The following is a 26,575-nucleotide window of genomic DNA, read 5'->3' as shown; positions in this document are numbered from 1 at the left end:
GGCGGCTGTTTTCTTTGGGCCTTGATGATGTTGATGGCAGGTAATCCTGTTAAACCTTTAACACACTCATCTTCAACGGCCCCACACAGTCACCAAACAAACACAGGACAGCCTACCAGATGACCAGAGGAAAAGGGGCACGAAAAGTTCTACTCGACTTTTGAGCCCTAAACGGATCGATGACCACGGCACCTATTAAAAAAAGACTGGACAAACCGGTTTACAAGCAATTCAAAGTAGAAAAAAAAAAAGAGAGTTTAACGTACACGACCAATCAAAAGTTTGGGGTCGGTATGATTTTTTTTGAAAGTTTTTGAAAGGCTCTTATGCTCACCAAGGCTACATTTACTTGATTTAAAAAAAAGAGTCATTTTTTGTGAAATTTTACTAATTAAAATACTATTTATTCCTGTAATGGCAAAGCTTTATTTTCACATGATCCTTCAGAAATTATTCTAACATGCTGATAACATTTCTTAATATTATCAATGTTGAAAGCAATGTTGTGTTGCTTAATAGTTTGGTGAAACAGAGCTGCATATTTTTTTCAGAATTCTTTGATGAAGAAAGTTCAAAAGAACAGCATTTATTTGAAATAGAAATCTTCTGTAACATCACAAATGTCTTTTTTTGTCATTATAAATGTCGATTTAATGCATCTTTGCTGAATTAAACTATTCAAATTTCTGAGTGTCTATTCAAAATGTGGGGAACGAAATTCATACACATATTGTGGGACATATAATAGCTACTCTATTACTCTATTCCTATGAACAATAATAATTAAAAACACGGGCAGCTGAATGCATCGTTTACCAGCACTGTTAGTGTAAATATGTTTTCATGTGTAATTTGAGCAGTACTTTTAGATTAAAAAGAAAAAGAAAGAACATCACTGACTGTACTGTGTGTGTACATTTCTACAACCAGACTATTTGAAAAGTCCTGAGGGAATTAATACGGAGTTCACTGGAAAACAAAATAAAAGAGTGTCTCAGAGAATGATTTACTGATGTCACTTGCAGCTGCCAGTTTAGTTTAATTAATTTCATTATTAGTATACTTAAGGATTAACCTGATCAATAACACAGTAAAAACTCATTAAAATGACAATACAGAGTTTCATCATAAAGCAGGTGTATGTTACCAGGCCGAGGCAAAGTAAACCAACTAAAGGCATTATTATAATAATTAAGAACAGGTTTTAAGGTCTGGCTTCCGAATCACGCAGTCAAAACATTTAAAGTAAATTAGTAATAAGCTGAACGAGACTTGTTTAAACTGAAGACCTCCACTTTAAAAGCCAGGCAAATAAATATTGCTGTTCATTAGCGCTAATAAAAGGACCTGCAATAAGCGGCTAAGAGAGAAGGAAAATAAAGACCAGACACGCGAGATGTGGTTTTCCAAACAGAAGGAAAAAGCCAACAAAAAAAGAAAGAAAGAAAGAAAGAAAAACTACAGCTGAAACAACGCAGTTCTAATGAAGCCATTTAGGGTTCTCCACCATTAATTAAAACCCAATAGCCAGGTCTGTGTTAGCGCTGTGTTGTAGAGTGTTTATTTGGCCAATTAGGAAAGCGGTGGGAGATCATTATCTGCCTGTAGGAGCGGTGAGGGCGTTAGCGTTCGCAGTGTTGGAGAAAGACTCTGCTAAGGGCTGGAGATGGAGATGGAGGGGGGGGACTGTTCCCACCTCTGGGGAGAAGTCAGTTCTGGCTCCATGCTTGTCTTTAGAATGACCATGGGATGCTAAGGGGGGGTCTAAAGGCAAGAAGCCAACGTAAATGCAGACAGGCCAGGCGCTGACGTAAGAGATGTGAAACCACACATCCAAATGGCTCTCTACGGGTTGAAAGCAACAGAGAAGTATTGGTTTTCAACTGTTTTTTCTTCAGTACCCAGATTTTGGACATCACATGATGGACCAACACAAAAAATACTACTAAAATCCGATAACTAAATATTATACATAGGACCGCAATATTGTACAATGTATGCATGTACATATGGGTGGGTGTGTGTGTGTGTGTGTGTGCGTGCGGTTTATATTACATTGTGGGAACCGAATGTCCCCACAAGGATAGTAAAACCTGAGATCACCTCCATTGTGGGGACCAGCCAGCGGTCCCGACGAGGGAAATGGGTTAATAAACATACAAAATTATATTTTTTTGAAAATGTAAAAATGCAGAAAGTTTTCTGTGATGGGTAGGTTTAGGGGTAGGGTTAGTGTAAGGAGATAGAATATACAGTTTGTACAGTATAAAAACCATTAAGTCTATGGAGAGTCCCCACAAAGATAGTGAACCAGACGTGTGTGTGTGTGCGTGTATATATATATATATATATATATATACACACATACACATACACACAGCCCCAATTCATACAAATATTGCACTTATGTAAATAATGCACTAAATTGCAATAAGTAAATCTTATACATATCATAATGATTACTTCTCTTTTACAAAGGCTGCAGGTCACTTTTAATTTTATATTTAATTATTGGATCCAGATTGGATTCCCAGATCCAGGCTGAAACTTAGGGGTGATTGGGCTTTTTCAGTCGCTGCACCTAAACTGTGGAACATATCACCTTTGCATATCTGAAAGGCTCCAACAATATCCATTTTTAAAACTCGGTTAAAATCTCATTTACTATCCCGGGCTTTTAATCCCGATTAGGTGCTGAGGCACATTTTACTTTTTAATTTATGTTTATTCGTATGTATGCTATTGATGTATTATTTGTTCTATGTATCATTAGTATTATATTTAAGTTCTTTGTACAGCACTTTGGGCAACTGTTGTTGTATTCAAGTGCGCTTTATAAATAAAAATAAATAAATAGGATTTCATAGGTTATATATATATATATATATATTATATTATATTATATATTATATATTATAATATAAGAATTTTTTTATTTTCAATTATATTGTAAAAATATACAATATAAAGCTTACTCCTTTCATAAATTGTTTTTTTCTTTTCTTTTTATTTATTTGTTTTATTTTATTTTATTATTTGCATTTAGCATAGTTTTCTCTATTCAGAACAGACCTGTGATTCATTTTTGAGTCTCACCCCACCATTTGAGAAACACTGTTCGACACGCAACACACACAAGATTAAGTTACTCGCCCAAGAGATGTCCTTCATGTATCCTGAGTTGGATAACAAAAAAAAAAAAAAAAAAAAACAACGGAAAAGAAATCAAGCTCATCAGATGATTGGAGGTCCTCTAAGCACTGGTGTGAGTGGAGATGTGACTGTGCCATGACATTAATGAGTGTTATGAATAGAAAGGGAATCCTGAGGCTGCTTTCTAATCCTTCCTCACACTCTCGTTCAGAAGAGTGCAGGTGCATTGGATCTGTCCATCAAAGGGAAGAAAAGAACAAACAAACTGACAAACACAACCCTCGCAGGCCGCAAATGAAACAAAAGCCTTCAGACACTTTTCCATCTCTCGCTTTCTAAACTCCTCTGTTTAATCACTCTCTTATTGCTGGCAATTATCTTGGTTTTGGATGCGGAGATGAAGAGGAGGAGGAGGAGGGGGGGGGGAGAAAAAAAGAGAGAGAGATGAAGTTTAAACATTTGTGCAGAATTACAAATGCAATAGTGCTCATGGCCTAATCCTGTGGGAGGGATAGAGAGAGTCTGTGGCAGAGATGATTTTAATTAGAAGAGGCAGAGAGAGAGAGAAAGAGAGAGAGGATTAAACTCAAGCACTGTAGTCACAGTCACAAACACAGCCTGTTTTTCCTGCTTTCGCTTCCCTGCTTTTGCTGGATACACATTTCACCCTCAGCAGAAACGCGCAACTCGATTCTCTTTTGGTTTCCAAACAGAGACTGTGAATAAACGCAATGCAACGTGTGAAATGGTGTTTGTTGGGTGTGAGGCTGACCGAGAACAAGTGTTTAAGGCGGATGTTGAGTGTTTATGTGGGTTATAAGTCACTTTGTGTTTGTGTGTAAAAGTGTGCGTTTGTTGGGGGGCCTTAGCGCTCATCCCCAAAGGGTTTGGATGACATGCTGTCTGGGCAGGCCTGCACACATCTCTTGATTAATGGAAAGCCCATTTCTGTTTCCATGCTGTTAATTAGTCAGGTCGTTAAGAGCAGCGCTTGTTATCTACCTGCTGTAGAGTGCACAAACACACACACACACAACAGAGAACTGCTGACTGTATCCGAAGTAGCCAGTGCACCTTTCTTCTTCTGAAGGACCGCAATTAATATTATGCATATTATGCATGCACTTGTGGATAGATGTAAAAAAAACAAAAACAAAAACCATAAAATACACAAGAGGAAAAGAAATACTAATTAACCACGCATGGCTTTTAATTAATGTGCAGGTGTGTGACTATCTGTGGACTTGTACAGTACACACTCACTCTCACACACACACACACACACACACACACACACGGACTAAGATGAGCAACAAACTTCTGCCACACGCTGGGATTAACTAGCCAATTATACACTCTATTTTTCCTGCTGGGCTGTAACACTCACACACACACTCTTTGCGCGCACACACACACACACACACAGTTATTAGTGCACCGCAGATGGACAGGAATTAAAAGATATTCACCATCAGTGGGGCTCTAGACTAATATCAGTCATGTTCCAGCATGGGGAAAGATGCCCACAGAAAATATATTGAACAGGAAGGAGTCAGGACTGTGTGTGCACTTCTGTACTTGCATGGATAATAGCTGTGGCTACAATAATCACGACTAATCATATAGCATATATATTATTATTTATTATCCTATTGATTATTACATTTATTTAAAGGTGTTTGTCTGTGTGTGTATATACACAATACAAATAAATAGTACATATAAAAAAAGTTTTATTTTAAGGTTAAGGTATATTTTAGAGCCAAAATAAATGGAAATTATAAGAAGTTTATGTGAAAACTATATAAATCTAAATATTTGCGTGCATGTGTGAACTCACATTTCTGCGAGGAAAAGTGGTGAGCAATTTGAACTCGTCAGATGGGTAGCCCTTTGAAGCGACGAAGTCGAAGAGGACCTGGAGTTTACAGCTGCCCAGGAACCGCCTTTCCAAAAACTCGCCGCTTGGCGTCCGGATGCGCAGCTTGCTGATTGGCTCTTCGCCCTCCTCTTTGGGCTCTGGTGGCAGGGCCTGCTCCAATGAGAGACGGATAGCCTGCGCAAGGGAAGGCAAAACAGTAGCATTACAGAAAAACAATCAAGATGTATCTCATGAACAAACCATAATTTATAACAGTTATGTTTTGAATTTGGAGATTTATAGCTCACTGAATGCTGAATGGCCATAAAACCACATCATTGTAGCACATTAAATACATCTGCACGGATCTTATGAAAAAACCATGCAAGTCGTGCGTCAAAGGTCCTAAATTTAGCACTCCTTCACAGCTTGATCGTGCCACTAAAAACAACACAACACACTTCTCTTTCCGTTTTGTACGTCATAGAAATATCACACAGTTAAAAAAAACAAAAAAACACAAAATGAGTCTAAAGCGAGGGATGGGGAGGGAAACAGTGAGAAGTCGCATACACATTGAAAGAGAACGAGAGCGAAAGCAAGAGAGAGAGAGATGAGAGATGAGAGAATTGCGCCGTCTCTAGTGACACAGAGCACGACCTGCCGCTCCTCTGGGCTTTTCAACTCCAGCTTGTTGTTCCTGTTGTGACACTGGGCAGCATATGCTGTGACAAAACACGCAGGCTTTATTTACACACCATAATGCAATTATATTTCATCAAAGTGTACAACAGTAGCTCATTAGCAGCAGGTGGCTTGTGCGAGCGCGTGCCGGCCCTGCTCCCTTAGGTAGGGGCCGCTTGTAAAAAGCCCTCTGGGGGCCGAACGGCGTCTCTCCCCAGCCCTGCTGAGGATGTATGTGTGCACGTACGAATCTGTGTGTTTCCTGGTCCCTGTGCACAAAGGGCACTAAGGAGCATCCTTTTCACTGCGCTAAACAAACAGAGTGTGTGTGCATGTGTGTAGCACCTGACGGCAGAGAATAATGACATCGCCACTCCCCCTCGGCCTTTCATGCGCTGTCTGGGTCACAAAAGAGTCCAAATCACAGAGCATTTCCCCTCTCTTCTTCTCTATACACTTCTGCTGATTGTTTCCCTCCAGTGGGCTCATTGTCGCCACGGACCCACCGAGGTGCTGTGGTTTGGGCGTGTGCGAGTGTGAGCGCGTGCTTGGATAGACTCCAGGTGGAGAGCATCTTACCGCCTTGTTTACACACACACACACACAAAGTCGCAAAAATGATGCACAAAAAGAAATGGCACATCCGTACACATACACGCACATATGGTCAAACCGTAACAGCTGATGAGAATCGCATGGAATGAATGTACGCGGTTTAAATCTAATCTATCACTTCAATAACAAGAGGTTAATTACGATTGTGTGTGAATCCAAACATCATCGAGATGTCACGAAACTTAACAGTTGACCTCTCACCCGTTTCACAGCTTGGAGATTCACATCCAAAGGCGTGACGTTTCACAGACGAGCATGGGAGGGGAAAAACCATAAATAACAGTCTTTTGGACTTCAGTGCAGGTGATTTTATCAGTATAAACGTGTGTGTGTGTGTGTGTGTGTGTGTACCAAGCTTCTTCTCCCCTTGGGTTCATTACAGACAGCAGGTGAACAACTTTAGACCCTGCTCTCATTAAAACACAAGGCCGCTGCTGAGTTAACAGCTCTCTCTCTCTCTCTCTCTCTCTCTCACACACACACACACACACACACACACACACAGGGCTGAAAACAGACCTGACACAATTACTTCGCCTCCAGGACGTCTTTTTGTTTACCTCTCCACAATGTCTCATATTAAAAGCTTTGTTCATTAAACGCTATTGTAGGGTATCGTATGTTTTAAGGTCTATACTGTAGCCTACACACAACGTCCTGACATGAATGGTACTATGGCAATAGGAGATCGAACTAATTACATGCTTTTGTTGAAGCCTAAAAGTGACAAATTATCTCATATAGCAGTTTCACCTGAGCTGGTCCGGTTAGTATTTACTGCTGAATAAACAGACGATAATCTACAGACGCTGGTGTGCCAAGCTTTTTAACTAAGCAAATATCTTATTAAAAAGAGTGTGTGTTGAACTTCTAAGCACACTAAATGAACAGGTTCACTTCGACAGCACCATCTGTAATACATTTGAATGTTAATACAGTGGTATTGTATTCTGCTGATCAGCTGATAGGGAACAGGTATATTTGCTCACTCCTACATCTACAGGTGAGATTTAACTTTCCGTGACACTTTTTGAGGCTGTCTTTGTCAGCATGTCAGTGCTTGGACGTGCACCTGTCGTTTTGTACGGCTCATATACAGGACGACAGCGCAAACACGGTATGGGGGCGGATCGCAAATATGTATGTGATTTGTGTAACAATGTAAACTGTGTGTTTGATAAGAGCGGTTATGACAGGACATGAAGCTTTATGACTGTCACTGCTATTTGTCGGCTTATGAGGCATGAAATCCTATTTAAGAGGCATGTTTGGAATATCCAGAAACATTAAATGTCAACGTGAGTGAAATTGGCAGGTTTCAATTTAAGCATTAAGCATCAGTGTCATTTTTGTGTTCATATTTTCTGCTTCACTGGATGAGAAAGATTTAAGACGTTTTCAAAAGCATTAACTGGAACTGATATGCAACGCAAAGAAATAGTAACACAATGCAGGAAATCAGTCATATATTGCAGTCAAACAAAGCTTCGCTGGGATCTACGTAGAAAATAACAAGGAAACTAGTACATTTCTGAGGAAAGAATCATGATTACATGGCTTGTGTCACGCCACTTTAAAGGTGAATTATTTAAGGTCATTCTCAGTTTTTCTTTGCACTTGTCATATAAACTGGGTTGTTGAAACCAAACTGGTGAAATTGGAAGCAAACCTCACCTCTCGTTCCTCCTCCTGCTCTTTTTTGATTCGCTCCTGACGAACTTGCTCCGCCTCTTCTCGCTCTTGAGCTTCTCTCTATAAAAATGGTAACATTTAAAAAAATATATATATATAATATCAAATTCACTAGCAACATACCATACTAAAGTACCTCACATAAGAACTTCACAAAATCATTCAGCACCTTTTTCTTTCACTATCATCTTAAAGTAAAATAACTTTAATAAATAAATATATTAAGACTTAGGATGCAAAAACCTCTAAGTCTGTCTGACATTCTTCTTTTAAATTAGCATTTTAGGCCTGGTTTCACAGACAGGGCTTAGATTAATCAGGGATTAGGCCTTAGTTAAATTAGGACATTTAAGTAGCTTTTATAAACATGCCTGAAAAAAACATTACTGGTGTGCATCTTGAGACAAAACAATGACACAGACATATTTTAAGGTATATTAGTGCAAGTTGATTTCAGTTCAAACAGTTCAAACATGCATTATAGTCTGGGACTAGACTTAAGCCTTGTCTGTGAAACCGGGCATTAATGTTTTAAATGTCACTCTTATCAGTGACATTTCTGAAAATAAGGCATTTTTAATAAACTTTTCATTGCCATTACAGTAAAATTACTGAACCAAAACAAAGTAGCCTGATAAAAATGCTAATTTAAAAGAAAAATGTCAGACGGACTTAGAGGTTTTTGCATCTGAAGTCTTCAAATATTTACAGCAAAAACAATACAGTTTCTAGCACTTCATGTATGAAGTCCTAATAACAATCATAATAGAAAATGTTAAATCTTGCCAAACCTTTTTACGATCAGCCTCCAGAGACAAACGATAAGCTTCATCCTGTTCTCTCTTGACCAGTTCTCTGGCTTCACGTTCATCCTGAGAGAAAAGTGCAAGTGGTTAAAATAGCAAAAACAATGTTTAATTTCTAAATATGAACATTAATATTCATATTTATATTTTAAAAAGAGTAAAATCTAAAAGTCTGAGACTACATATCTGAGATTAAGCCCTTTAAAAATTTATTTAAACTTGAAAATAAACAAATAAAAATGATTTTGCAACATTGAAGACATAGAATTAATAATAAGTTAAAAATAAAAGAAAGAAAAGTAAAGTAAAAAAATACCAAGGTTAAAATTTAAAGTAGAATAGAACAGTAGAATTTTGCACTATTGGAGGAAAGGGGCATTTTTGTAGTTGTCTCAGACTTTTGGACCCCGCTATATAGTCTATTATCTACATCCTTTACCAGATAGCCAATAAGAGCGTCTATCCAGATAGCAGATAACAATCCCACTGGATCTTTGACGTATGAGATGGTTCCTCATCATTGTCAGCAGTAATGGCCACATACTGAATTCTATTGTATTGTCGGACACACTAACTGGGGACGACTGAAAGAGTATCTTATAGAAGTGAATGTGTGGAGTTCCTCTACATACAATGGAAGGGCTCTTTTATTCTTGTGAGTGTGTGCGTGCGTTTGTGTGTGTATCCTGTTTGTTAAGACCCAGCTGCAGGTCTACCTGCTGAGGCTGACGACTGTGAATAACTACTGTTGCTTTTGTGCAGTCAGGCTCGTACGATTGTCTGCGGCCGCTTTTAAGACTAAGGGTCTTTTCTCCTGGCTGGACTTTGTGTGGAAATGTGAAAGAGTTGTGACTACACAGAGCAGAGGAGAAGAAAAGGAAGGATAGAGGAGAGAAAGACGGGATGGAGCACAGAGGCTGATCAAAGGAGAGATACATCCTCAAATTCTATTCAGACGAGATGTAAAAGTGTGTGGAAACCATGTTGTGGTATAGGAAGAGTTTGTGGGCTGATGTGTGTGTGCGTGGGTCTCTATTTGTAATGTCGTAACACTGAAACAATTCAGGTGAATCGGGATTACAAACAACTGGATCTTTTATCTGAGGGCTGGAAATAAGAACAAATACACTGACTTTTCCAAACACACTGTGCTTTTGAAAAAATGCCTAATCTGTTGCTCGTAAAAGGCAAAACCTTTCAAAAGCACTTTCAAAAGCCACTGCTATAATAAAGCAATTAGTCATGAGAGGCTGCACTTTACACTGATTTTGCTATAGATAAGGAGTATTGTTAGATTCAACAAGGCATGTCACTAAAAACCTCTTAATCATGGTTTAAAAAAAGTAATGGCCTCTCATGGCTTACTCTACTGATGAAATTACAACAACAGACTTATGGAAGATTGAGCTGTTAAATCAATGATTACTTTGAATAGTTATTTTTCCAGCAAGTAATACATTGATACATTAATACATTAATACAACTGAAACCTGCAAATAAAACCAAACATAACATAACATAAAAAAACCAAACCCAAAACGAAGCAAAGCAAAGCGGAGCAGAGCAAAACAAACAAATAAAAAAAGTGCCATGACTGGTCATCATGTAGGTATACACATTTACAGACAAATTTTTCAAATTTTCTCTTTTTGGAAAACAGACCAAAAATTTAGAATTTATTACAATTATTTCTATGATGCCTCTAACTACCAACAGCAAGTAGTAAATTATAGTTCTTGGCTGTGATGCAAGCAAAAGGCTAAAAGGTTAAATAAAACGGGGTGAGCAAAGAGTAAGAAACTCTCTGGCATGTTTTTCTCTCTCTGGAACACTCTGCATACAGTGAAGTCAGTGCCGGGACCTGTACTGGAGCTGATGGAGCAAGCGGATAACTACTTTACCCCTGACTGCACAACCTCAGGTCATGTCACTTACACACACAGAGGAATGCTGGTGTGATCTTGGTGGATGAGTGTGTGCTGTCTGAGTTTGTCTTTTGATCCAGACAGTGTATATAGGGGGTGTATGCCTGTCCATACAGAGGGACAGACACACAGGTCACCATGAGTCACCTGACTGTATGGGGCAGGGAAGACACACACTCAGGGACATTTCGGCTAAGAACTTTAAAGGGCAATCCTAAACTGCCTCAAATGGCAGGCTGTTAGTGGTGGCACAACAACAAATGCTTTAAAACAATCGCACACATTTCTAAGGTGGCTCACTCACTTGTGTCCAAACACAAGGTTAACAAAGGGTTTGGATTTGAGGATCACACCCATGATTTGAAATGCGCCATGATCAGCAGCTGTTCACTTAAATGAACACATTCGATTTAAAACTAAGGGCCCTATTTTAACGATCTGAAACGCAAGTATCAAGCGCGAAACGCAAGTAACTTTGTGGGCGGGTCTTGGGCGCTATTGCTATTATACCGGCGGGATAAATGACTCTTGCGCCTGGCGCAAATCTAAAAGGGGTTGGTCTGAAGTAGCTTCATTATTCATAGGTGTGGTTTGGGCGTAACGTGAAATAAACCAATCAGAGCGACATCTCACATTCCCTTTAAGAGCAGGCGCGCTTGTTCTATAGCGGATTCCTATTATAATGGCGGATTTGCCAGGCGCGCGCCAGGAGCGGTTCAAGGCCGAGGAGACCGACGTTCCCGTCAGGGCCGTAAAACACAGAAAAGTGACGTTGGGGATGGAGAAACACACCTAAATTAACTTCGGTTAAACAGGCGTATGATAATTTGGGTAAATGTGTAAGCTAGATGCCTTTATAATAAAATGTCTGTCTATCTATCTATCTATCTATCTATCTATCTATCTATCTATCTATCGTAATAATGTATGATTTGCAAAAATGAAAACTGCTGCTTCTGTGTAGGCCTAGATGAGAGAATGAAAGTGTTGTGCGTTGTGCACACGCTACACTGATTATGGCCAAGCATGCGTCCTTAAAATAGCATATGAATAACATGCGCAACGCGCCACTGACTTTAAACTAGTTTTTTTCGGTCAGTGGCGAAATTGTTTTCTAAACCTGCAAAATAGCATGAGGGAACGTTTGCGCCGGAACACGCCTCCTCTTTGCGCTGAACCGCCCCAGGGAGCGCAAGTGTATTTCTTAGTTAACCGACGTGCGTCTGTGGAGGGAAAAGTCCGCTGTGCGCGGGTGCAAAATAGGAATAATACATGCGTCGGTGTACAGTCAATTGCGCTGGGTGCAAGATAGGGCCCTACATTTTTAAATGCTACAATACTTTGTCCATTCAAAGCCTTTCATAATCTGATTGAACTGGGCGATTTTTTCTTTTTAGTGAATCCAAACATTCAGCGCAACCAGTGAAGTCCAGTTCATGAACAAATGTCTCTTATGAAACAGATCATTTTAGTGAATCAAGAATATTCAGTGCAACTAGTCCAATTCACTAACAAATGACTCTTATGAACTGGTTCTTTTTAGTAAATCAAAAACATTTACCGCAAACCAGTGAAATGACTTTTTATGAACCACCTCTTTTTGTTGAATCAAAAACATTTAGTGCCACCAGTTTAGTCCAACTCACTAACAAATGACTTCTATGAACTGGTTCTTTTTGTTGAATCAGAAATATTAACTTTATTGAATCAGAAAGTGTAGTCTGGTTCACTCAAAATAAATTGAATTGAAATGGAAAAGAGAGCTGTTGAATCCAAATTTAAAATTAAAATGTGTACTGAAACCCAACCTTAGTATGTAAATAATTATTTACATTTGTTGGGTGAACTACTTCTTTAACTACTTTCTCCCTCAAAGAATGTTTTTCAGTGAGCAGAAAATTAATGAAAATCTTGTCACTTCATCTCGCAAGCTAAAGGCCAAACTACAGAGTGAAAAATCTCCTTTGCATTTCCTCTGGCACCCTCAATAACCCTGAAGCCCTGGTTGTGTCCATTCACATCACATTTTCTTCACCGCCAAAAATATTACAGCCATTAATTGCCACGAGGAGTAAACCGTCAAGGAGCTTCCAGCAGAAATCCATCAACGTGTCAGAGTTATTCAAGCGCTCTGACTGAGGGAAGCAGAAATTTCACAGCCTAATGGATCTAATGGAACAGATACAAATCAAAAATAACGTTTTTAACGGAACTTGCTCACTGAGCCAAGAAAACGGCCTAATAGCAGGAGGAGATTGAATGAAACACCTTGAGTCTAGCAGAAGTGTTCTCACACTGAGACAATGGCAAGGTCTACGACACTTATGACATAGCATCAATATTTTCTGTTTCTTTTTGCAATTGACAATCATTTAAAGCATGTCACGCAGGGGTGTGAACAGAACAGGAGAATGCTGGGACGACGCAAGAAATGTCATGACTTATCAAATCACTTAATCAATGTGCCTCAGGGGGACAGTAACCTGTGTTTGCTGTCTGAATATTTCCCACCAAACCACAGACACAAACATTTAACACACACAGGTGAGGATAGATGACTAATTAGCTCAACTCATAGCAAGTATGGACAGATCTGTCATGAGAATGTGGCTTGTAACAAAAACATTAATAATTAGTGTTTTTAATTAGTTAGGAACTTAATGTCCTCTTGAAATTTGCAATAAGGCATACAGAGATCAACTATTAATAATAACCTCTAAGTCTCAGATATGCCAATGTTATTCATGCTAAAAACAGTATATAACAGCATATTATTACGCTTTCAATTCATTTGAACAGATGGACACATTTTGTTTCAGCTCTTTATAAATACGTTTGTTTGCAGACCCAGCACTGATTTAAACAATCACATAACGCATGCAGACATGACACACTGAGCTTGCATCCTGCCAGCTTTGTGTCGACTCCATAAGCACAGGCCCCCGCAAGCTTACATTACACAGCCAGCGAATTGTGCTTTTGCTTCCACAGTTTGTCTGAAACCCAGACAAACACACAGACGCAGGCGGAGTGTCTATTCTTACCCCTGTGTGGCAGGGCGATTTGTATGAGTCAGACAATGAGTGGTCATTTGTCCCAACATGCCTCTTTTTGTGGCCTAAAAATATGACCTAATCTGCCTGATAAAAAAAGCACCTCTTTGTGCTCATCAGTGTCTGGTGTAGTGCACTACAAGTAACGTGCATTGCATAATTGGATTACTTTTTGAAAGTGCCAAGTTTGTCACAGTGAACACATGGGATTGATTGATCCACGAAGGATACATGAAGTGATACCTTAGAATTTGTTTAAACAAAGCATTTAAGAAAGCAACATAATTAAGTTGTCTACTTTCGCTTTTGAAGTGTGCCAATGATGCCGTAAACAGCTTTGTATGAAGGGAACTCATTGGTCATTAGGGTTTGAAATTGAGCAAAAAAATTCCATCTCTACCCATAAAAGTAAACATGAAATGCGATATAATATGTGGTGCATATCTGTCTGGTGGGTGCCTGGTGTTGTCTCACCTCATCTTTGATGTCCTCTTGTTGCTGTGCAGTGAAGATCTCCATGGCTCCCATGAGTCTCATCATAAGTTCATCCACTGTCGTGTTGCCTTCATCATACAAACAGAAAATAAACAATAATCAGATGGAGTCATTTCATTTAGCATTTTTATACTTGTACTGTTCATATTAAAATGTAAAAACTTGATTACTATTGAATACTATGAACGCATTAATGCTAAAAAGAAATACAACCTCAAATTATGAATCTTATCCATCCATCCACCCCATTTATCTATAATATCCATCCATCCATCCACCCATTAGTGGTCTCAGACATTTTTTGGTAACACTAAGTACATTAAAATAATCAGAACTGTTGTGCAATTTTGATCTGGTGCAAGATCTGCTACCAACAGTACAGTTTCATTAGAAGTTAATTTATATTTTACCTTGAATGACATTTAAAACTTCATTTGATGTCCGTTTGCCCATGACAATTAGGAGTAATGGGAACTGGTCAGTCTTGTACATCCGGATGGTCTGTGCAACAACACTGCCAAAGTGCCTTGTACACATCGTGAGTAGTCTAGAAAGAGAGAGAGAAAGAGAGAGTCAGTAATTTGAGTGGACAGTGGACAGACAGCCAGTGGAACTCCACTGAACAATCACTGAGCTTAATAAGAGTACACAGCTCATTATATTAACAGACTTTAAAACCAATTCTGCTCTCCGCTCGGAGGATGGTTCTTCTCCAAACAATCCCCTGGTTTAAATTAGTATTCGGCTCCTGCCACACCGAATTTGATAGGGCAGCGAGGATTTCTTATTCCATTACAAAGACAGAACTTTAAATTAACGTTTCGCTGAAGGAAAAGGGTAGCAGGCAGACTCTGAGAGCTCGCAGTAAATGTCATAATATTAATGAATTGCTATAGAGCAAATGCAAATATAGATTAGCTTCTCTCTTCTTTTAATAACATCAGCTTTAATAACTGGAAAGTAAAATAGAGGAGAGATGGAACACACTATAGTGAGGGGCCATGGCCAGCGTGGAAAAGAGAAATTGGAGATTTTTTTTTTCCCACATCAATTTTCACCCTATTATCAGAGAACTATTAAAAAAAGTTGGTTCAGGAGATGAGCGAGCACTTTATGGACTCGAGGTATTTTCAGACCAGCATACTGCCTATAATTTCTGAAATAAAATGGAATACTGTATTCCCAATTAAAAGCACTCTATCTGACCTTCCAATGCGATGAATAAAGCAGAGGTAATTTCAACCGTTATCTCATTCTTGACTTATTTGATAAATTTCAAGAGTTAGTCAAGTTAAAAGACTTTTCACACAACATGGTTATTTTGCACTAATGCAAAACGTGGCATACTACAGTTTCATACTCCCTACATTTCACATATCATAAAAAAAAATAGTAGGCCGTATACGACACATACTGCACAGTAGCAGAAAGCATTAAGCTGGCATTATATTCTGAAGACAATCAAGGGAGGGGAAAAAGTTCCCTTGAAACATAGTTGTGTTTACCAATGTCTCAAAGTTCTTTTAGGGTGTGTTCACACTTGGCAGGTTTGGTTAGTTTAAAACAAACCCTGGTGCGATTGCTCTGTTAGTGCGGTTCATTTGAATAAGTATAAATGCGAGAATGCTGTCATCCGAACCCTGGTGCGCACCACCTAAAAAGGTGGATCTTGGTCCGCTTCCAAAAGAACTCTGGTGCGGTCCCGACTGAAATATATCTTTATATAAATATTTAGATATTAAAATTATATTAATACAAAACATGAGTTTCTGCATCACTTATGTTTTAAATACTTTTTTTTTTATGTTTGTGCCAAAACACCCCTGACTTATTTTAGCTGGCCTGTCACATGAGTATGAGAAGCGAGAATGGCAGAAAAGAAATGTAGTTTAGTGTGGTGAACATTATTTTGAAAAATCACATACCCATTTAAGAAATAATAAAATTGTAACAAAAAGTATTGGTATTGTATCAAATTAAAAAAGTTTGGTATCGCTCATCCCTAAACCTTAACACGAACCATACAGTGCTCTAATTAATAAACTTAGGGTAACCTACAAAAAAACAGAGTGCCAACTAACAGCATGAGAATAAGGTGTGTATGAGTATGTCAGGGTATAAGGATGTGGGATTGTGTGTGTGTGCGTTTCTGTTGGCATTATGAATAGCCAACTAACAGGACAACAGGCCAGCTATCTTCAATGTAACTTGTAGTGCAGTTTTACAGATGATTCCGTAGAACCGTTTCACTGACAAAAAAAATTAAACCTCATACAAATAACACTTGTGTTTCCAGAGGTCCCATCAGGCATTGCAGTTGGCAGTTCATTGTCACATCAGTGATGCGTAAAAAAATCTTGAAGAATGTTAAGAGTTTTCAAAGGACCTCGGGGGAGTTATTTTTGATTTTCTAGTTAGTAACACCAGGTGTTTCAAGCATCTCGTCAAGGATGGCTTCATAATTGGAGTGACAAGCTCTCGTCTCCTTCTCATCCCTTGCTCACGTCACACTCTTGAGTGTGTGAACCGTAATATTTCCCCATGGCTTGAACAGAGAGGTGTGGCACAGTATCAGACCATCTGCTGGGGCCACAGGGCGTGCACTGCTCTTTCCCTGAGAAAACAGTTTCTTGATCAAAATGATCATGATACTAAAACTATGCGAAGACACAATTGCACGGCAACAACATAGAAAAGAATGAAAAGAATTTTCCTGGTGTTTCTAAATACTTCTGATGACACATCACATGAAAACTTTTTCTTTTTACATCGTCGTCACTCAAAGTTTACCAGATTTTTTTTTTTTTTACATTTTATCATCGACAAGGCAAAACTTTGATAGTCTGACTGATTATAAAGGGAATAGCACACTCGTCCGACAAGTCACATGATTTTGAGGTATTATTTATGTCTGTAGCAAAACAGGAAATTTGTTAATTTATATTGATCTTTAAACACTCCCTTCAATGTATCTTAAAAAAAAAAAAAAAAAAAGATAAACATTCCTCATTTGCATATCTTCATATAGAAACTTGAAAGGAAACATATAGGGTACCTCTAAAAAAGTATTAAAATATAAATATTGTCAGAATGAATAGCACCTTTCACCACTGTGAATAAATAAGCAATATGATTCGGCAGGATATAATGGATTAAAAAAAACTCAGAATGAATCGTATCTGCTAGAAAGCACCATCAAATTGTGACCTGTAGCTTTCTCTTACTTATACAAGCAACAAAAAGCACCTGTAGCACCTGTGGGTGCTAATTACATTCGCTCTAATTACATTTGGGCTCTGGATTAATGCACAATTATGCTGAGAGTCTATGTGATCGGTGTCAGCGCTTAGCGATTCACAGGCTTCATTCACAGAGTTAGCATTGAAAAACACTGCCAGTCACCATCCACAATCAGTTAGGCCTGGCTCTGGAGCGTGAGAATACGGTGTGGTGTGTATGTGTGTATGAGTATGTCAGGGTATAAGGATGTGGGATTTTGTGTGTGTGTGTGTCTCTCTGTTGGCATTATGAATAGCCCCAGATGTTGCCCGCCTTTAATCTGTGGTAGAAAGGCTCAGCTGGGGCAAAAAGCAGAAAGGGAGGGAGAGGGGTATAGAGGCCGGGCCGGACTGAAGGAGCCCCTGCAGAAGCAGGTCACTGGCTGGTCTTTCTCTCTCTGTCCGCTCCAGAGGGAGGCCTTTAGGGTGAAGCCTACTGGAAGGAAAAGTAGAGGCCTGCTCAGAAGCAAAGCCTGCTGGGACCAATCAAGAATCCATCTGCTGCCTGACCAGCTTCTCCTTCTTTCCTCTCTGTTCATTTCCTTTTTTGGCCTTCCATCTTCATTTTGCTCGCTTCGTTTGCACATGAAACAATCGGGGAAACATCTTTGCACAGTTTACTGAAAGTCTTGGAAACAAGCACTTTTGAAACAGGGCAGGATAGTTTTTTTCCCTCAATCTTAAAACTATATTAGGTGTATGTTTCTCTTGTCTCTGAGGGCCAAAAAGTTGCAATTGACCAAAACCAAACCGTAAAACCCTCGTCACCTCCGTAACAGGCGTCCTGAAATGAAGACATTCTGAGGAGTGTGCTCTATGATGGCTGTGTGTCTAACTGACCCTTTAGTGGGGCAGATTAGTGCAGATTGCCCTACCGGGGCCTCAGTGAGCAAACACGACATCTTTTGTTAAAGCATTCTATGAGGAGAGAGTCAGGAGAGGAGAGAGGGGGAAGGGAGGAATGCCTCTCATTAAGAGATCATCCATTTTGAGTGTGAAAATGCTTCCGATCCACACCATTCTGTAAGGTTTGACTGCCATTGTAAGTGCATGCGATGAGAGAAATGAAAGTGCTACCTGGCTTTATTAGCTTCCTTAGAAACGTCCCAGGCCCATGTGATGAAGTTCTGGCTGAGATATGACACTATGGAGTCCGCACACATCATCTGAGAGCAAAACACGTTACTGAGGACACTCTCGTCGTTGTGGAGGTAGATGGCCAGCAGTTTTCTCTGAACAACAGAAACACATATACAAACAGTTAGAGATAGGTAGAATCTTAATATGGATTAAGATTCTAGTTCTGATTTAGATTCTTAATGACTGTGGTTCCTAAACAATTCTATTAATAATTATTGAGTACTTTGGAAGAGGAAATATTTGGAAATCAGAAAAGTAATATAATTATTATTGTATTTTAGCAGCAGTTTATATCTAAACAGATAAAACAAATAAAAAAATATGTTATAAAATTATTTCAAAAAGGTTCTTACAAAGACTTTTAAATGTGGCACAGAAGTATATAATAATATAATGCAAAAAATAATAATTTTAACAAAATAAGAGTGATGCATGTAAACTTTTGACCACATTATACTTGTATTTATTCATAATCTTTAGCTGGACACAACAAAATGTAGTATGAGATTCAATATTGGTGCACTGCAATAGTTGACTAGCAGTGCAGGAAACACTGTCAGAGTATTTTAGCTTAGTTATTAATTCATATCAGCGGAAGAATGCACACTTGAGAACTGTTAACAGATCCAAAAGTTTAAAATCTCATTTTCTCAATCCTTCAAATAGTTGCAAAGAATTTAAAGGAAGACATTCACCCAGCATGAAAACTGAAGCCTCAATGGTCATTTCACTATCTATGAAGCCAGAACCCATCTAATCCTGGCTCACTGATCCACCCTTATTTCATGATTCACCATCAGGCTTTCTGAGAGCTTTAAGGCCACTAATGCTTCACCAGGGTGAAACGAGCAGAAGACGACAGTGAGTGCCCTCCCTGCAATCCCTGAACAAAGCAAACACCCAAACCAAATCAAACTGATGCAGGATAAATCAAACTTTCTCTGAAAAACGAACAAATCGCTTTATTTGTTTTGCATCAAATGCCAGTGCCCTCCTTCCATCGTCGCAGGTTAGCACAGAAAGGCGCCGCTGATGTCGAAGCACATCCAAATCCACAGATATTTACACCGTCAGATGTGTGGCGCTTGTTCGCATAACCCAACATATAATTAAAAAAAAAGAAAAATAAGCACACCACCACAAACATGAAAGGTTTTGCCAGACAAGGCAGGGGAATAAAATCCACTGAATTACAGAACAACTCTGAACATTTCCTATAGCTCTGACCCCCGACAGTTCGTCGAATGCAGCAGGAGGGATTTCTCGACAGCCTGACGGAGAAAAAACAGAAAGCAAAGTGGGGAGAGAAGCAAGCAGGGCGACAACGGAGGAGAGAAAGTTGGGCTCTATGGAGGTGTGTATGGATGGAGGACTGAAGGAGCGCTGCTGTGTTTGCACAGTGATTAAAGCTCTCGAATGAGCCGCATGGCCCCTGGCGGGAGAGAGCTCAGGCCTCTTTCACCGGTCCAATTCAAGGCCATGAAAAGATTAAACACTCACGCTGGGTAGACAAGCAAATGGGACCTGGAGAGTTTTTACCCATCAAAAACTGAAAGGGGGGTGGATGAAAACGAGACATGAACTTTTTCCACTCCTCTCTTGCAGTCCGTCCCAAAACCGACGTGGCTGTTTCAGCACTAACTGAGCGTATTCGCTCCAAGCTGAGAAAACGTTTTGACCTTTTGAGGCCTCTAAGATTTCATTGAAGAGGTGGGGAGAAGCTACTCTCGCTAATAACAGTCTTTGGTCAGCTCCCTCATTCCACGCCCCTCCATTACCCACAGTTCCTCCTCTCTACTTTCATCCCATTGTTTTCTCTTCCTTTCTTTCCCTTTGTTTTGTGGGGCTTTTCTTAGCCTGCAGAAATTAGCGCTCAGTCCAAATTACTGGGTCTGTTCTGGGGAAGAAACTGACCCAAAAGCTCTTTCTGTCACCTCAACTCGTCCCCCACCTGCTCGGGACAAGAATCCCTGAAATGGCGAAGAGGAAAGGGAAAGGAACATGGGAGAAGAGGACGGAGAGGGAGGTGGGTAGAGGGAAAGAGAAAGCTGATCTGTCATGTGAGTGGGACAGCACTAGCTTTCACACAGTTGTCAGAAAGTGAGGAATTCCCAGGCTAACTTTGGACATGTGAGTCAGTGTTGTAGCAGAACACAAAGACAAAGTGTGTTTACCTGCTAATTGAAGGCCTATTCACATCAAGCATTGCTGACTTTTTGGCACTTAAACAGATTAGAGGATTTTAAAACGAAACAATGCATGTCTTATACTCCTTTACATGAATCTAAACAATAATATTTCTGTAATATTTCAATAAAATTTCTGTCATTATTCAGATATTAAGCCAATTTCTTTAAACAGATATCGAAAATTGGAGGACAAGAGGAATTTTATTATTTTATATGCAAAAATGTCTTTACTTTGTGTCATTTAATTGCATCAAACTTGATGCGAACGAGACTAAATTCACCTAGTCAAGGGCTCAAGGCATGCTAACCACATTAAGAAAAGCGTTTGAAAAAGCATAAAACTGTTCTAACACAATTACATTGCAACTTTAATAAACAGCTATCAAAAGGTAATTTGGACCAATGAGATTTCACTGTGGGTGGAGTTACCAGTTAAACACCGCCGAAATAGAAATAAAGCAAGCAAAATGTCCTGATGTTAGCATCACGTTATCTTATGATTTATGAAGCAGCTGGTTGTGTCTAATTATATCTACAGACTGAATAAATATGATTTTGTGAGTTTTAACAAAACACACACTGTTGGTGGCTTCACCTGCGCGTCTGTGAGGTTCAGGTTCCTTTATTTGTACCCGTAGGTAAATTAAGTTCCAGAGAACAAGTTTAGGCTATTTCTCAAACATATAAACGATAACACCATACAAACAGAACAAGACACTAAAATCCCACTAAAATGAATCACTACTGGATCGGACGGCAGATACTGGAACTCATAATACAGCGGATGAAGCTGGTCACTCAAGATTGAAATACCCATGCGCTGTACCTGTCTGGTATACAGCGAGGCTGGGTTCAGTAGTGGTTCCCCAATCAACCTACTGGACCATTTCACAATCTGGTTAATAGAGTTCCGGCTCTTTAAAGTTAAGTTCCCGTACCAAGATACCAGAGAAAAGGAGAGTACGGATTCAATAAAAGCACGATAAAACATACTCAACAGTGTTTTCTCAATTTGAAATGTACACAGTTTTTACACAGAGTTACACTAGTTACACAGACAGACATACGGCTCTTTTAAAAGCATTGTGAAAGGATGTTTTTAATTACAGGCGATAGGTATGTGCTGGAGGGGGAGAGATGGAGAAAATGATCATCCTCTTTTGGCTGTAGGAAAGCAAACAATGGGAAATGAGGAGTTCATATTACTGCTCTCTCTGACCTGTAGCGGAGTGCTTTAACAGATGGCATTTACAATACTATGAGAGATTCTCCCACAAAAACTGAACAATAATCTAGTAATAATAATAATAATCTCGTTGCATAATTAGAGTTTAACTTTAGGAGCTGCCTTGTATATGCAATACAACTCTTAAAGGGCCAGTCCAGTCATTCATTTCTCATCCACATGTCATTCCAAACCCATATGACTTTTCTTTCTTCCAGTGAACAAAAAAGTTCATTAAAATATTTAGATTTTTTTTTCTCTCATGTTCATAATGCAGTTTACTTCAAATTTGAAAAAGGATGCAAAAGCATCATAAAAGTATTATAAAGGTGGTTCTTTCAACTCATGCACTATATTCTAAGTCTTCTGATAGTTTTGAGATGAACAGAATGAAATTTAATTCCATTTTATATATTAAATTATAATACTCATTTTAATATTCCCCTCCAGTGAGCAAGTGAACCATTAGGATTAGATCATTGATCACTGAATTGTCAAGGACAAATTCCTTTATGAATGGGACATTGTTACTTCTCTCAAAGATTTGCCATTGAGAGATGTGTCGGTATTGTATGACTTAGAATATAATATCTAAATCGAATGGACCATTTTGTGATACTTTTCTGGTTGCTTTTGGGTCCCTTTAAAAGCTTGAAAGCTTCAGTGCTCATTCAACTGAATGGAAAAGAGTGAGCACTGCATAAAAAACCTCTTTTGTGTTCAGTGGAATAAAAAGTCATACAGGTTTAGAACAAAAAAGGTGAGTAAAAAACTATTTTAATTTTTGCATGAACTATTCCTTTAAAAGACCTAAACGTTGATGCTCATTAAGCAACATGTAAAACACCATCAATGTTGTGTTAAAAGGTAAAAAGAACTACTACCACATTAGTAAATTACTTCGATCAATGTTTAAATGTCAATTTTCCTCAGTTCCCCTGTTAGCATAGCAGCATCAACAAGGTGAAGGGTGTCAGAAAACGTCTCTTTTATTGCAGGCCGAAAAATCGCTTCGTCACGGAGGCCCCGCCATAAAGCTCACGCGTGAAAAACCCATGAAGGGCGCAGAGGAGCTATGAATGTTGATGGGCATCTTTGTGCGGGTGGCAGAGGAGGGTTAGCGTGATTAGCTGGATGTTAAGGGGATTTGTGATGAGGGGGATTTATGTGTGCTGATGGGTGGCCTGACTCAAGAGTCTTCCGCTGATCCTCCGGATGAACTCCAGGGCCCCCGGCATTTTCATTAAGGACGGATTGGGAGCATCTCCCACTCCAGAAACACTTCATCACATGTAGTGTTTTACTTAGTGATTAGCCTCTAAGGGCTACCGAGACAGGGGCACAAGTGCCCTCAGAAAAATCCATCCCACACATGCACACGTGAACATGAAACGTTCACAGCCGTGGCTAAATAACGAGAAGTCCAGCTGACTGAAGGGTGGTGAACACTGGCTCAACCAATGGCAGGAGTAGCGGGATTATCTAGTTTGAGATAGCATTTGAGAAACAAATTCTTTTTGTATCTTTGCAATTCTTAATGGTGTTAGTGGGCAGAAATTTCATCATCTTTAACTAATACCACAAATTAGTGCACTGAAAAAAAGAAAAAAAGATATCATTTGGGACTTTACAGGCCTGGAACAACATTCCCAGTAGACCTCTCCCCCCATTTTTAGAAAATCTCCCACACTTTTGGGGAGGTAAAAAGTACTTTTAATGACGCATGCCTTAAATGCGTCCCATTAAATCTTCCCTTAATATAAATCCTCTGGCTGAAACCCAAAAGGAAACTGCAACTGCAAATAACATACTAGAGAAGCGCACATGGATAATGTATGACCCGTGAAGAAAAACACTGACTGTCTGCATGAGAGGAACACAGCAGGTCATCTCTTCTTCTTACGTTAGTTTGTTTTTACTGACACACTGAACTGTCTCCTCAGGGGAGAGCGGCGGCCATATTGTGCCTGTGCTGAGGAGAGGAGGAGATCAGCTGGGCTGCAGGCAGGAAGCCATTCCAGCCCGCTCCTCATGCTCAAAACCCCCTGAACATCTTGCTGCATCCTCCCAGTCTAATAAGACTGTAATCCACACAAGCTGTCAGTTGATACAAGCCTCCTTATGAGGACACAGCGGGAAAACCAGCACAAAGCTGTTCTAAATAAAGCTTCAGCTGTTCAAATGGGAAACGGAAATTTGATGGGGATTTATCATGACGGGGGGCCAGTTCTGCCAATCAAACCTTTAGCGTTGTTTATACCTGTGAGTATGACACTCAGAAGAAATGCTGGAGACGTGACCTGGTAGCGCATGCGTTTATACATGGGTGACACAGGTTTCTGGAATCTGGCTCAGGTCATTTCCTGATCTCACCTCCTACTGTTTTCCCTATAATTTCCAGTACCACCTCCGACTGTCAATTCAATTCAATTCAATTCTAAAATAAAATAATAATTAATAAAAATAAAATAAAAATAAATTATTTAATAAAAAAAAATAAATTTATTGATAGGTACATTTTGGAGTTCAGTATATACTCACATCTCTGGCTTTGCCGTAAAAGGCCTCTTGAGATGCTGCTTCCAAGGTGCCGATGTAGAACACAGGATGGCAATCGCCATATCTACAAAACACACAAAGTAAACCTCAGTGTGCTGATTCTGAGTAAATACCAAATATCAGAATAGCTATTTTAAAACATTAAAGCACTTCAAAACAAGCAGTGCTGGAAAAATGTGTACACAAGACATCACACACTGAACTACAAAGAAACGCAGCATATGTTTGGTTTTCTTTAGTGAAATTGGATTACAAATGTTACTTTGTCCAGAGATCTCACCTTCTAGAAAATTCAGCAGTAAAGTGCAGTAAGGCATCACCTTCATTTTCACTGTTCTCTGGCACTGAGGGAAGATGAAGGAATACATCAAAATAGATCCTTATGGTCAGCCTCAAATGAAATGACACTATGACTTACTCATCGGAGACTTTCGACAAGTCGAGCTTCCCATGCCAAAGATCTCGGATTCATCTACACCAAATTCAGGTGCATCCTCGAAATCATCCCCCTCACTGTCACTGACCATGTGGACATCTGTGCACTGTAACACACACATGTTGGGTTTTAATGTTTTATGGGGATTTTCTAAAGACATAATGATTTTTATACAGTACAAGCTGTATATTCTGTCCCCTAACCCTAGCCCTAAACCTACCCATCACAGAAAACTTTTTGCATTTTTACATTTTTTAAAAGACATCGCTTAGTATGATTTATAAGCTGTTTTCCTCATGGGGACCAAACAATTTCCCCACAAGGACAAGGATTTCGGATATTGCCATGTTTGTAACGTAGGGTTTACCTGAACCACAAACACACAAAAGCAATTTGTTAAGAAACACTTAATATGCCAGAAACTAGAGATGGACAATATATCTGTGACCGTACCAATAAATGATAACAGGAAAAGGTCTAATACCAAAGGTATGTGTCAAGAGACTAAAACTAAGAAATTAAAAGGAGAAGCAGCGCTTTATAGGTTAAAGGTAGGGTCGGCAGTTTTTTTCAAAAAAATAAAATAATTCTTTTTTTTTTTTTTACTTTATTTATATACCAATACATAATTAAAATGTAAGTACTCTGAAAAAGAGAGTATAAAAATCCCCCACGCCACGCCCCCAAAACACATGAACGCGCGACGCCCACCGAGAGGAGTGGAGTGCAGTGCATGTAGTGACATCATGTCAGAATCAAATGTAATAAAATACCTAACTTTATCATTATGAATATAAACAACTAACATGGCTCACTATCAAGCTAGCATATCGATACTGGTAAAGTTTAAAATATATTGAGTTTGATTCGCTAACGAGCTAGAAACATAAGGCAAAGCTAAAAACAGGTTGCATTGATACACGGTTTCCCATTACCATCAGTTACACTGTGATGAAGGTGAATTTCGTGTAAGATTCATAACATATACGGTGTTTTGCATGTAAGAGCTTCCACGATGAAAGCACTGTTGGCTCTGATGAGGACTAACGTTACACTCCGGAGACAAGTAGCCTACCTTTCTACCTTACTAGTTCCTTTTTTTGCCTTGTTTGCCTTCGCTGACTGTATATGCAGGTACTGGGAATTTTGACTGCTCTTTCCTTGCCATAATTGTGATTCTTCCTAGCTTCCGTGCCTCTCTCCGTGCTCGCGCATGTGGGCAGCTCCTGTAGCGGCAGGGGTGGTAGCCATGGTAGCGAGGGAGAGTGACAGTCGCCCAGCCAATCATTTCATTCGTTCCGAATGGAAATAAGTAGCTGTGTTTATTGCATCCTGAGAGGACTACAGACACTCGATTTTTATACTCTCTTTTTCAGAGTACTTACATTTTAATTATGTATTGGTATTTGGTATATAAAGAAAGTTTAAACAAATTTTGGGAAAAAACTGCCGACCCTACCTTTA

General features: G+C 39.3%; 1 protein-coding gene across 2 annotated transcripts in view; it reads right to left on the bottom strand.

Moving 5' to 3' along the window:
• Positions 1–26,575, bottom strand: part of faf1 (Fas (TNFRSF6) associated factor 1) — a 75,344-nt gene that overhangs the window by 4,352 nt on the left and 44,417 nt on the right. For both annotated transcript variants that reach the window (XM_084390233.1, XM_084390232.1), the window contains exons 10-18: positions 25,094–25,217; positions 24,956–25,019; positions 24,658–24,739; positions 18,640–18,794; positions 14,695–14,831; positions 14,264–14,352; positions 8,797–8,877; positions 7,988–8,065; positions 4,994–5,209 (exon numbers count right to left, since the gene is read on the bottom strand). In XM_084390233.1, the coding sequence (XP_084246359.1) occupies positions 4,994–5,209; positions 7,988–8,065; positions 8,797–8,877; positions 14,264–14,352; positions 14,695–14,831; positions 18,640–18,794; positions 24,658–24,739; positions 24,956–25,019; positions 25,094–25,217 (1,026 nt within the window). The remainder of the gene's footprint in view (positions 1–4,993; positions 5,210–7,987; positions 8,066–8,796; positions 8,878–14,263; positions 14,353–14,694; positions 14,832–18,639; positions 18,795–24,657; positions 24,740–24,955; positions 25,020–25,093; positions 25,218–26,575) is intronic.

The sequence above is a fragment of the Rutilus rutilus genome (assembly GCF_951802725.1).
Source record: "Rutilus rutilus genome assembly, chromosome: 19".
NCBI lineage: Eukaryota > Metazoa > Chordata > Actinopteri > Cypriniformes > Leuciscidae > Rutilus > Rutilus rutilus.
The sequence above is the reverse complement of the archived record's forward strand: the minus strand, read 5'-3'. Positions and strand labels throughout refer to the sequence as shown.